At 44.5% G+C, this 14,018-nt stretch overlaps 1 protein-coding gene across 1 annotated transcript in view; it reads right to left on the bottom strand.

Annotated features, from left to right (window-relative positions):
• clmpa (CXADR like membrane protein a) overlaps window positions 1–14,018 on the bottom strand; it is a gene marked incomplete at both ends in the record, with an annotated part of 132,235 nt that overhangs the window by 43,108 nt on the left and 75,109 nt on the right. The window contains one exon of the mRNA XM_084177902.1: window positions 922–1,079. Within this exon, the coding sequence (XP_084034028.1) occupies window positions 922–1,079 (158 nt within the window). The remainder of the gene's footprint in view (window positions 1–921; window positions 1,080–14,018) is intronic.

The following is a 14,018-nucleotide window of genomic DNA, read 5'->3' on the forward strand; positions in this document are numbered from 1 at the left end:
ACCCCCTTTGCAGGTATTAAACATCACCATGGATATCCAAGCAGAGCCTGTAAAGTGGGCGAATGAGGTTTCATTTTCTGTGGATAAATAGCAGGCCTTGTAAACTATCCTATCCAAACTGTAGCAGCACTTTCATTAACCTGCAGGGAGAGAGTGGAGGGAGAATGGAGGCGGCCATATTGGTCTAACAAGCTTGACGGTACCTCAGAGATTAGCTTGACCAGAGGCCAAATGGAAAGAAAACTCTGCCCACTTGCAGAAGTGCAAATGGGTTGAGTGAAACCAGAATGACTCTAAAAAGAAGACAGTTTGCTGAAAGATCTTCAAAGTTGAGAGAAGTGGATGCGAGATTGATTCAGTCCTTTGGGGGGCATCCTAGCCATTGAGAAGAGTGGATCCCTATATATACCCATATAGGCCTTAATGAACTGGAGACGGTGATGTACTGTATGTTATGTCATGATGGGGGAGTAGCTGTGTCTGTGTCAGAGCTGAGGACGCTTATCTATTCACAGAAGACACACTACTGACGTATGCCTGGGTGGTTCAGCTGTCTAAGTCGCTGCTTCTCGATTGCATGTATTCACGGTGTACTACCGTTCCGAGCATGGGTTCGAATCCGATTCACTGCTCTAGCGCTTTCTCTCCTCCTATCTACTGTCTCTCTATCCTGTACAAAGAAACAAAATAGATGCTATAATTTCCTTCTGGTTCTATGATACATCTCAATAGTCTGAAATTGCTTCCTGTTGTCTCCTCTCCTACTGATCTGAAAACACAGGCTAGGTGACAGAAATATAGACGCCTATACCAGGAATGTGCTTTCACCTGTCTAGTTATGGAGGAAATGTTACAAGGGGAGGAAGCCACTTTAGACTATTGAGATGCACCTCAAGCCAATTAGCAAAGGGAGCCACTCACCACTCTCTGCTTGGAGCTGGGCTTGAGGAGGAGCCACTCGATGTCCAGTGTGGGGGCGTCGCCGGCCCAGAACTGGTGGTGACAGGGCAGTGTGGCATTGTCACCGACAACCCTCTTCATCTCCGTCTGGGCGCACGCCGTCAACACACCCAGCAGAACTGTGGGGGCAGAGAGGAAAAGGAGCTTAGAGACGCTTTACGTGCACACACAGAGACACACGCCAGACCTGGACTTAAAAATGTGTATTTTATTATTTATTATTTTCTGTGTACTTGAGTATTTTCAAATAAAGTGTCCGAAATCAACTACTTCTGTTGGAAGTATATGAAAGTATTTTTCAAATAATTTCCTATAAATAGCTTACTATTTTAAAATAATTATTTCCAAATACTCCTAGGACCTGGGTTCAAATCCATAGGAGTATTTATTTGTATTTGAAAATACTCTGTGTATTTCCAAATACATTCCAACAACTACCTGTATTTTTTTATAAAAAATATCTGAATACTTACTTACTGTAATTTAAATAATTTAAATAGTATTTGAACCCAGGTCTGGCACACACACACACACGCACACACACGCACACACACGCACACACACACACACAAAGTAATTGAATCTATTGGGGATAATAGTGAGCCTCGTACACACAGCATGTGGAGAGAAGGTTAGCTTTGTTGTGCTTTGATACAGTGTAACTAACTAGTTATCGAACCCGCTTAACTCAACAATAGCATTATCCCACTGAACTAATGTCCAGAAATTAGCTGCGGTGCTGTTCACACGCGTCTTCAAGTCTCAGACAGGTTATTCCTCAAACAAGGATACTCTCAAACATGGTTACTCCACACACAATCATAGATGGGCCAACCACCTGAAAGAAAAGCATATTCCACAAAAGGTGATCAATGTTATTTTCAATGCCCTCTGCTTTATGACATCTACCTCAACCCTACAGCACGTCTCCATACAGCTGAAGTGTAAATGTCTCCATTGACATACATTGCTAAACCTTTTGCAGCCTGTTTACAAGGCAGTCATTCCAATGAGAGACAAATGGCCGACGCAACACACCGGGGGCCTTGGTCTGGATTAACTGCACAATGCCAGGTGGTGGAAAGGGGCATGGATAGGATGGCATTAGACTGTCATTAGACTGGTGTCAGGGGGGATTTACACTGAGATCAGTCTCATCACAATGGATGGAGGAAAAAAAAGAGGAAGAGGAAAGAACAACAAATGTCCCTGAGTTTCTGCTGAGTTTCTGCTGAGTTTCTGTTGAGTTTCTGTTGAGTTTCTTCTGAGATTCTGTTGAGTTTCTGCTGAGTTCCTGTTGAGTTTCTGCTGAGTTTCTGCTGAGTTTCTGCTGAGTTTCTGTTGAGTTTCTGTCTGCGCCTCAAATGGCACCCTATTCCCTATATAGTGTCATAGAGCTCTGGTCAAAAGTAGTGCACTATGTAGGGAATAGGGTGCCATTTCGGACTCAAACTCTATCCCAATTGATTGCAGATGAGGCAACTCAGTTCATCTCAAAGAGACAGGCGAGACCACTAAAATGTGTCTGTTAACAGACAATAATATTGTCTGTTATACATTACAAGTCCAACGTTTGTCTGAAGATGCCCTAGGGGGAGTTGTGCTCCAGTCAATTCCCTCCACTCCAGTCATATTATAGGAGAGCATGGGAGCTAGTGGGACACATCGGGGGAGACGAGGACGGGGACGGGGGGGACAGCCCTATTTGGTAAAAGACCAAGTCCATATTATAGCAAGAACAGCTCAAATAAGCAAAGAGAAACAACAGTCCATCATTACTTTAAGACATGAAGGTCAGTCCATACAGAACATTTCAAGAACTTTGAATGTTTCCTCAAGTGCAGTCGCAAAAACCATAAAGTGCTATGATGAAACTGGCTCTCATGAGGACCACCACAGGAATGGAAGACCCAGAGTTACCTCTGCTGGGACTATCATCTGTTTTTCAACAGGACAATGACCCAACACACCTCCAGGCTGTGTAAGGGCTATTTTACCAAGAAGGAGAGTGATGGAGTGCTGCATCAGATGACCTGGCCTCTACAATCCCCCAACCTCAACCAAATTGAGATGGTTTGGGATGAGTCGGACCACAGAGTTAAGGAAAAGCAGCCAACAAGTGCTCAGTATATGTGGGAACTCCTTCAAGACTGTTGGAAAAGCATTCCAGGTGAAGCTGGTTGAGAGAATGCCAAGAGTGTGCAAAGCTGTCATCAAGGCAAAGGGTGGTTATTTGAAGAATCTCAAATATAAAATATATTTTGATTTGTTTAACACTTTTTTGGTTACTACATGATTCCATATGTTATTTCATACTTTTTATGTCTTCACTATTATTATACAATGTAGAAAATAGTAAAAATAAAGAAAAACCCTTGAATGAGTAGGTGTTCTAAAACTTGTATATATATATTTTTTAATCTAAATGTATACTTTTATATAGCCTATGAACATGTGACATTTTACATTCCACCAACAAGTGCCAACTGCTCTTTCAGACTGTATTATTGTGTCAGATTATGATTATGTCAGTGCTGCATTCTGCTGTTGTCTTTCATTTTGTTGTATTTGTCCTATTACGTTCCTATGTCCCCCCAAACACATTCTGAAAATGTTGAGCGTCTTTGTCTTATCCTTTGGAATTGAATAAAGAACATTATTCAGTGTAAAGTCAGATATTATATATCAACCATTTACAGTGCTGGGTAGAGACGTTTTTTGACAAAAGTCCATTAATTTCATGCTTGTGTAAGTATAATTGCAGTCCTATTGAATAAGATACTATCGACATGCAGGCCTAATTGTCTAGCACAGCTCAAGCATTTGCTTTATTGATACACATTTTGTGAATTCATGTTTTCTGATTCATGTCCATAAATCCAGCCAGTCTCAGTATGCATACTTATAAATACTCCCACCACTTCTGAATCACTCTCACATATCCTCACATATCCACATGGCTGACAAGTCAGGAGCCCTCTACGACACTAGCATAAAAGCTAATTAGAGAGTGCTAACCGATTAGCCCACCCCATCTTCCCCCCATTCATGATACATGATGGCGGTAATTAAGATATGTAATTAGAAGGAGCTGGAGTAAGGACGACAGGCTAGTTGCTAACGATTACTCAATATGGGCCTAATTAGATTACATTGAGTGGCACTCAGAAGCTCAGGGGTGACAATCAGGTGAGAAAGTGACCTCTTTGTGAAGGTAATGGGTTGCTCACAAGCCACTGAAAGACATGCTAAGTTTAGGCTAGGCCTCTGTACTCAATAAAGACCTTAATCTTTATTGCCTTTCGTGAACTAACACTCAGACTTTACTTTTTACTACTAGCACTGATTTTGCTGATGGCTACTTGATTGAGGAAAAATGTACTTACTATGACAGATACTGTATGTGGTTGTCGTACCTTAAAATGAATGCACTAACTGTAAGTCAGTCGCTATGGATAAGAGCATCTGCTAAATTACTATATATATATTTTTTTATGTAGTAGCTAACATGCTAACTGGCCTGCTTTGAGAAAATGGCGCAAAGTCAATATCCAATAGAAGTCATTTCTCCAGCCGACCTGGCAACAGCCACTTCCTGAATATAATAAAAAAATAGCTGCCGCTAAAAGTATTGGGTCTCCACTCCCCACTCGTTCCTGTTTTAGCACTGTGTTTCACGTAGTCATTGATATTTGCACTTTCCAATGCCGTGTTAGGAGTTGGTAGGGGAGGACCTGAGAGCTCAGTAGGGACTCAGGAAGTCTCGCTCTCTCTCGGTCTCTCTCTATATGCTTAATTGATTTGTGGAGAAGAGGCCAGTGTTGACTGTGGTTCATACATAATACTAATGTTTGTGGGTTGTGGCAGAAGCAATGCCGGTTTTAAGCAAACAGACATGTGAGTTTATATTGTTTGTTGGAACTGTTCTATGTCAACCACATCTCTTTCACAATGTCAGTATATTCATTGTGGCTTCACTTTCATATGAGTGAATACAATGGTTGATGGCTATTGATAGCTCACTTATTTCAAATTCTGAAATAAGTGAATAACTGTTATTCTGAAATAACTGTCATGAACAGATTATTTAATGATTGAAGGAAATACACAATCCCATTACACTCATATAACATTCTCTAAACATTCTTAGAATTTTTCCTGGCATGAGTGCCATTCAGATACATGGTCACTCTATCATTGGGTGAAAGTGACATAACAGAGCAGGTTAAGCCGGTTTTGTCATAGAAGACATGCAAACCGGAAAGAGAAAAATAGACGGAGAGCGAGAGAGGATCCAAGAGGATATATTATCTTACCAGAGGCTTACCTGCAGCAGCACAGTATATAGATGCTGACAGTGTAAAGGATCAAATGACCACAGGGCTATGGATAAAAGCCTAAGCATTCAATTGTTTGCCCTCCTTTTTCAGTCAGTTCTCATTTGGACTGTGATCAACCGTATGGCCTATGATGTTCTGGCCTGAGCTGTTAGTATTGTAGGACAGTTTGGGTGAGAATAGTACAAAACAATTATTCAAAATAGGAGTGTGTCTAAGTGTGTGTGTGCGTGCATGCAAATGTGTGTGTGTATGTATGTACAGTGGGGAGAACAAGTATTTGATACACTGCCGATTTTGCAGGTTTTCCTACTTACAAAGCATGTAGAGGTCTGTAATTTTTATCATAGGTACACTTCAACTGTGAGAGACGGAATGTAAAACAAAAATCCAGAAAATCACATTGTATGATTTTTAAGTAATTAATTTGCATTTTATTGCATGACATAAGTATTTGATCACCTACCAACCAGTAAGAATTCCGGCTCTCACAGACCTGTTTGTTTTTCTTTAAGAAGCCCTCCTGTTCTCCACTCATTACCTGTATTAACTGCACCTGTTTGAACTCGTTACCTGTATAAAAGACACCTGTCCACACACTCAATCAAACAGACTCCAACCTCTCCACAATGGCCAAGACCAGAGAGCTGTGTAAGGACATCAGGGATACAATTGTAGACCTGCACAAGGCTGGGATGGGCTACAGGACAATAGGCAAGCAGCTTGGTGAGAAGGCAACAACTGTTGGCGCAATTATTAGAAAATGGAAGAAGTTCAAGATGACGGTCAATCACCCTCGGTCTGGGGCTCCATGCAAGATCTCACCTCGTGGGGCATCAATGATCATGAGGAAGGTGAGGGATCAGCCCAGAACTACACGGCAGGACCTGGTCAATGACCTGAAGAGAGCTGGGACCACAGTCTCAAAGAAAACCATTAGTAACACACTACGCCGTCATGGATTAAAATCCTGCAGCACACGCAAGGTCCCCCTGCTCAAACCAGCGCATGTCCAGGCCCGTCTGAAGTTTGCCAATGACCATCTGGATGATCCAGAGGTGGAATGGGAGAAGGTCATGTGGTCTGATGAGACAAAAATTGAGCTTTTTGGTCTAAACTCCACTCGCCGTGTTTGGAGGAAGAAGAAGGATGAGTACAACCCCAAGAACACCATCCCAACCGTGAAGCATGGAGGTGGAAACATCATTCTTTGGGGATGCTTTTCTGCAAAGGGGACAGGACGACTGCACCATATTGAGGGGAGGATGGATGGGGCCATGTATCGCGAGATCTTGGCCAACAACCTCCTTCCCTCAGTAAGAGCATTGAAGATGGGTCGTGGCTGGGTCTTCCAGCATGACAACGACCCGAAACACACAGCCAGTGCAACTAAGGAGTGGCTCCGTAAGAAGCATCTCAAGGTCCTGGAGTGGCCTAGCCAGTCTCCAGACCTGAACCCAATAGAAAATCTTTGGAGGGAGCTGAAAGTCCGTATTGCCCAGCGACAGCCCCGAAACCTGAAGGAGAAAGTCTGTATGGAGGAGTGGGCCAAAATCCCTGCTGCAGTGTGTGCAAACCTGGTCAAGACCTACAGGAAACGTATGATCTCTGTAATTGCAAACAAAGGTTTCTGTACCAAATATTAAGTTCTGCTTTTCTGATGTATCAAATACTAATGCAAATTAATTACTTAAAAATCATACAATGTGATTTTCTGGATTTTTGTTTTAGATTCCGTCTCTCACAGTTGAAGTGTACCTATGATAAAAATTACAGACCTCTACATGCTTTGTAAGTAGGAAAACCTGCAAAATCGGCAGTGTATCAAATACTTGTTCTCCCCACTGTATGTATATGTGCTTGTGTGTGTTCATGGGATTATTAACACAAAAGGACCCAAGCTGCTTGGCTGAGTGAGAGCTCAAAGCAGCAGCAGCGAGAGAGAGATAGAGGAGAGAGAAAGAGAGAACCTGGGTCCTCTGAAGATGCCCTAGGGGGAGTCGTGCTCCAGTAAATTCCCTCCTCTCCAGTCTAATAATAGGAGAGCATGGGAGCTAGTGGGACACATCGGGCCCCATACCTTTCAAACTGTCCAAAGTCACGCTGCCTGTCTGACTAGCCTGCCTACCTTGGCCGCTCCCGAGTCGGCACATCGCCTGTGCTCCCTGGCTCTATCACTGAGAAATGCTCAGATCTGAAGGAAAAAACTCAGCAACTTCAAATAGACTAAAAGAGAAGGGGGCTAACTTCTGCCTGTGAGCTCAGTTTGAATTATTTCTGTTCGTCCTATCGTTTGGGGTGAAGTATCCCAGAATGCATCAGTGGGCCCAAAACATGAGGGTTGAGTGTCGTCTGACTGCTGACTAACCGACTGTGTTAGCCGCACGTTGATATTTCTCCCATCCTTAAATTCAACACAGTTGACGCAGCTCCATGTGTATACTTACCACAGGAGGTTTGTGGCACCTTAATTGGGGAGGATGGGCTTGTGGTAATGGCTGGAGCAGAATAAGTGGAATAGTATCAAATACATCAAACACATGGTTTCCATTTGATTCCATTCGCTCTGTTCCGGCCATTATTATGAGTCGTCCTCCCCTCAGCAGCCTCCTGTGATCCTTACAGTACTGGTCTCAGGGAATGACAATGAATAACATAGGAGGCGAGTGTGTCGCTTTGTGTTAGTAGTGAGTCTGCATGCAAATGCAATGGCATGTGCCGTATCTGCATAGTGAAACACACAGCCTGTGACAGCGGCTATATCAATCACACACACACACCCCATGTGTAAGGGAGTTCACAGAGCTTCTAGGCTCTGTGAAATACAACGCTCATTACACTTTAGGGGTTTGGTTTTACATACGGTATGAATGACTAGCGCCTATAGTCATGGTTCAGGGCCAGCCCATGTGGACAGCCTTGGCAAATTGAGAGCACTGCTACCTGCAGGTGCGACACCTTATATCTTCGCCCCGCTTGACAGACCAGCCTGCTGATAAAAAAGATTGAGGGTCGGTGTTGCATTACGCCAAGTACCCTTCGCCAGGGCAATATATAGTTCTTTAGCCACCAGCCAGAGTTCAAGCCATTTGGAGTTTCCGTCTGCGAGGTGACAGGTGTAATACTCACCTCCGCCACTAGGTGTGCAGTGCCTACTGTATAACTTCAGGCCCGTTTGTAACACTTTTTAGGGGGAAGTTAGGAGCGTGACGAATAAGAAATGAACGACTTTAAACATTGAAAAATGAGCACATAATGTGGCAAAGCACTTTAGCGTGTCACATAAAATTACGGCACGTCAAGCATGATGACCTTTTTCCTGCGGTTTCATTTTTTGCAGACAATCTACATTTTTGATTGTGCCACCAACTCTAAGTGAATAGGCCTGAAGGCGAGATGGATTGGAGGGAAGGGGGGAAGTAGCATCTGGGTGACTCCCATTTTGTGCACAACATCCACAAACACCTCACAACATCACACACTCATCTGCTGGAGTTTTGTAAAAATTCACATCAACGCAAGGAGAGGTGAAACGAACTGACCAAATAAAGTGATATATACAAAACACAACATCTGACGGTTTCAGACTTTGTACATTTCCTACCTTTTTTCCCTCCAAAAAAATCACGCCCGTGGTTGCTCCTTCCGTAACCTCATTAATCTGTGAGGGGGTAAATCATTTTACGGGCTCCTGCAATTACTCAGCTGTCTCGATCCTGTATGCAGAGTGCTAGCCCTCCACTGCATCTGGCCTGCTGGGGAGAGGTTAGGAGTATTTCCTATCCAGTGACTTCAGGCAGCACTTTGAAGGTGGGGACGCTTTCCCACAATCCTTTGCTTCTACTGCTGACAACGCCAGTTTCACTTTATACATCTCCTCCATCCCCCAAAAAAGTATTATTAGATGCCACCTCTTGGTTTGGAAAAAGGGGAATGGTACAGTACTCTCTCATATGGCCAAAAGTCCAGGGCCTGTGTTCACAAAGAGTAGAAGTGCTGATCTAGGATCAGTTTTGTATTTTAAATTATATTTAATAATAGGGGGGTGGGGGCTACATCAGCACTCCTACTCTTAGACGCTTTGTGAATACATTGAAGTACTGTATCTCAGGACCCTGTCCATTCTGGCTGTGGTGTATTAATGTGCAGGTGTTAGCACCAGGCTGCTTTTGGCGTAGCTCACTCACAACACACACACACACACACACACACACACACACATGACACACGACACACGACACACACTGACTCGAGGAAAAGATAGAGAGAAAACCAGAAAACCAGTCGAAATGAAGCCACCTGACAAGTGGCAACCTTGAAATCCATCTTCAAAGGTAACTGAGATGGGTTCCGTGATATGATGGAGTGACGCTAAGCCTCCCACTGGTCTCCCACAAAAGCAAGAAATCTGCATAACCAATTAGATTATGGTAATTAGTGCCCTCATAAACATCACCGGCGGGACATTCCGACAACACTTGATAACTGCGTCCTCATCCCAAATTGCACACTATTCCCTATATAGTGCACTACTTTTGACCAGGCCCCATAGGGAAGGCCGATTCGGCTCTGGTCAAAGGTAGTGCACTATTGTAGGGTATAGGGAGCAATTTGGGATGCACATGAATCTTATCTGTCTTCTGCATCTGTGGGGATTCTACCTGAATAGGGGGGATTTAAACCAAAGTCTTGGACGGTGGCCAAATCTGAACTCCTTCCTTATTAAAGTTAGCTACTTGTCTGAGTGTTGTCCTCAGTAAACACTTCAGGGTGGATCTCATTGAAATGCAGGCCTTTTAGCAAATGCTGAAACTCTGATAAATTGGTTCATTCGCTTCCAAAGAAAGATTCCACTGTGTTAATATCTTCCCTAAACAGATGCAGGGTGGGTTGGTGGACTTGAAAATACTTCAGGTAGGCTTACACACAGCTGTGTGTACAATAGGATAGAGACACTATCTTGGCCACTGAAGCACCTTCTGTTCATAATAGTAAACAACTTCAAAGACTTGGACCATTTCCTTCACTTTTACTGGTTTCATAGCTTTGCGAATTTTGGGTTGAAACACCACACGCCGGTCTCTGTTGTGTAGAGACCAGTGTTAAAAGCGTCACCAAATGTCAAGCTGCCTGCTCCACTGCAGATAAAGCCTTGCAGCTGCACAGGGACAGTGACTACAGTACATACACCACACCATGAGCCTCACAAACAATCCTGTCCAGTTTAGTGAAGGAGAGGAAGAAGGAGAAAGGAGGGGGAGACACACATACGCACACACAGTCTTGTACAACTAACCTTATGGGGACACAAAATTCATTCTCATTCAAAATCCTATTTTCCCTAACCCTAAACCTAACCCTAACTCTAACCCTAACCTTAACTCCAAAACCTAACGTTAAACCTAACCCTAGCTCCTAACCCTAACCCTAGCTCCTAACTCTAACTCTAAACTTAATTCTAATCCTAACGCTAATTCTAACCTTAACCCTAAACCCCCTAGAAATAGCATTTGACCTTAAGGGGAGTAACAAAATGTACCCAGTTTGTCCAGTTTTTGTTTGTTTACTATTCTTGTGGGGACTTCTGGTCTTCAAGTATAGTTAAACATGTCCACACACACACACGTTAAGGACAAGAGTGCTCCTATTCCCTCCATGTATGCCACCCAAAAAAGGAGGCCACAATTAACACTAGCAAAAAGTTTACATTTTAATTACTCTGACATTTTTAAAGTCATGTTCCCCTACGTTCTTGACTTTTCCTAAATAAGTCTATATGACACACTGTCATTGTTAGAATCTTAATATCATGAACAGAATGTGTTATAAGCAGTTTTAAGAGGACATGTAAAAAAAAAAAGGTCCTTCCCTCATTCACCTGCAGTCATTCACCACGCAGCTGATGGCCCATCGAAACTACCGCTAAACTATATTGAATCTAATTTTACACATATAATAATAGAGTTAGCCGAAAGACAAGATTCAATTCTCAATAGTCTGATGGGTGACAATATTATCAATTGTCAAATTGTATATGAAGAGATGGGTGCAGCTTGGAATTCACAAATGCCAAAAAGTCACTTTTTCAAATCCTCCTACAGTCACACACAGGTAGGATGTTTTGATTTCTATATTGTATCAGAAAGAGCAGAATCTGCAGTTTCTAAAACACATACCTTTGTCAAAATTGAAGAGGTGAGCTTTATTAAAAAAAACAAAAAAACAAGAATAATCGCTGTTCCATGAGCTCCACACGTGAGCATGCGGCATATAGCTCAGACTACTAAGCAAATACTTTTTGTATTCTAATGTTACCTTCATAAACACAACCACATTTTAAAAAATCAGTTAGCATATATGAAATGTATTTATTAGACTGTTAGAATGTCATTGGTCATTGGCTCGAAGGGAGGTCCCTCAAGCTTTTCTAGAATAAAATCGGGGGGGGGGGGTTTAGAAAGAGAAATATAGAAAAAAGAGAATGAAGAGAGACTTATATAGAGAAGAAACAGAGGGTAGAGACAGGGAACAGTGACTGTCAGAGAGAATCCCCAGAGAAACCTGTGACGCTCTTCAGAGGCTGCTTAGATCGCTGGTCCTTGAAGTACACACACACACACACACTCTCTCTCTCTCTCTGTGTGTGTGTGTGTAAGTGAACATTGTTAGTGAAAATTGCCTCCAGAAAAATAGACGGCATCGTCTAACTGTCACGTCTCCTCCCATTGTTCCCCTCCGGCGCTCTGATTCGCCGGTCTACTGAGCCACCGGTCTGAACGCACAACCTCGGCAACACAGGAATGGAAACCCAACACACCCTAATCACCTCCAGCGCACCTGCACCTCATCATCTCATCACCACCACTATATAGCCCTGGACTGTTCAGTCATTGTTGTGTGTAATTGTTAGCGTCGTGTCGTTTACTCGCTCCTTGTTATTCTCTTTCTCATTGTTAAGTAAACCTTTACCTTGTTGATTCCTGCGTCTGCGTCCTGCCTCTTCGTATCCTCAGTACCGACCAGCACCAGCAGCAGCTTGCCTAGTTGAACGCCGCCATGCAGGAAGTGCTCCAAACTCTGCATAATCTGCCCAGCGCTCCGGTTCCACCTCAGGGAGAGGCGAGTGCACCCAGTCCACCTGTTCCCGTGCTATCACCAACTTCTGAGGGACCTCTCGCCCTACCGGAGCGCTATGACTGTAAAACTACTAAATGTAGCGGCTTCCTGCTACAGGTTTCACTTTATCTGGCGCATCAGCCTGGGGCATATCCATCTGACCAAGCCAGGATAGCTCCATACTCCAACTTCCTTGCCCGGGTTCAGGGCGGTGTTTGATCATCCCACGGAGGGAAAGGACGGGGGTGAGCGTCTCCTCTAGCTACAACAGGGGGAGGGGCCCGCGTCCGAGTATGCTCTGAGCTTTCGCACAGTGGCGGCATCTTCCGGCTGGAATGAGTATGCTCTGCGCACAGCCTTCAGGACAGGCTTATGGGAGGACATCAAGACGGAACTCGCATGTCGGGACAACGAGATGGACCTTGATACCCTCATCGCCACGTCCATCCGTCTTGACAACATGTTGAGAGACAGACGGCGTTCCCAACACCTCCCCGAGCCTCAACGCTCACACCATCTGAGCTATGGAAGCCGCCCTGCCTCCGAGTACTCACCCATGGAGGTGGGCAGCACCCCCTTCACCACCACGGACCACAGATCTCCTGGCGGCTCCCAATCTAGGCGGTATGACTCCCGTCGCCGCTCCGTGAGTGTTACGTCATCTCCTATCACAAAACCATTGTTTTTAGTTCCTGTAACAGTGACTGGTTATTCCTTCTCTTCCATTTCCACCGCAATAATAGATTCCGGATCAGCGGGGAACCTTATAGATAGGGAGCTTGCCTCTGAATGGGGGTTGCCCACCGTGCCACTGCCTTCTCCGCGAAATGTCACCTCGCTTGACAATAAACCACTTGGATCAGGCACCATTACGCACGTCACTCTCACCATCACCATTCCCACACTACCGGAGCACCACGAGGAGCTATTATTCCACATTCGTCACGTCACCCCTTCAATGGATCGTCTTGGGATTGGCCTGGCTCAGACTACACAACCCCACCATCAATTGGATCACCAAGAGGATCACAGCCTGGTCCACCTCATGCTGGAAGACCTGCCTGCTGGTGGTTTGTTGTTCCACGTCAGTGGAGAGTCCGGAGTCCGCCCTCCAGCCCAATATTCCACGTGAGTACGCAGATCTCTCCGATGTCTTCTCTTCATCAAAGGCTAAGTGTTTCCCTCCTCACAGGCCCTGGGACTGCGCCATTGACCTGCTGGAGGGACAACACTTCCCGAAGAGTTGCATTTACTCCCTTTCTATGGCGGAGACTGAGGCCATGGAGAAGTATGTGGCGGAGACCCTGAAACAGGGGTTCATCAGACGCTCTACCACTCCTGCCTCCGCCAGCTTCTTCTTCGTGGCTAAAAAAGATGGAGGACTGAGGCAGTGCATTGACTACAGGGGGCTGAACGCAGTCACGACCAAGTATCGGTACCCCCTTCCTCTGGTTCCGTCGGCCATCGAGCAGCTATGAGGGGCCCGGTACTTTACCAAGTTGGACCTGAGGAGTGCCTACAACCTGATCCAAATCTGGGAAGGAAACGAGTGGAAGACGGCATTCAGCACTACCTCAGGCCACTATGAATACTACTCGCCAACGC

The sequence above is a fragment of the Coregonus lavaretus genome (genome assembly GCF_964263955.1).
Source record: "Coregonus lavaretus genome assembly, chromosome: 15".
Taxonomy (NCBI): Eukaryota; Metazoa; Chordata; class Actinopteri; order Salmoniformes; family Salmonidae; genus Coregonus; species Coregonus lavaretus.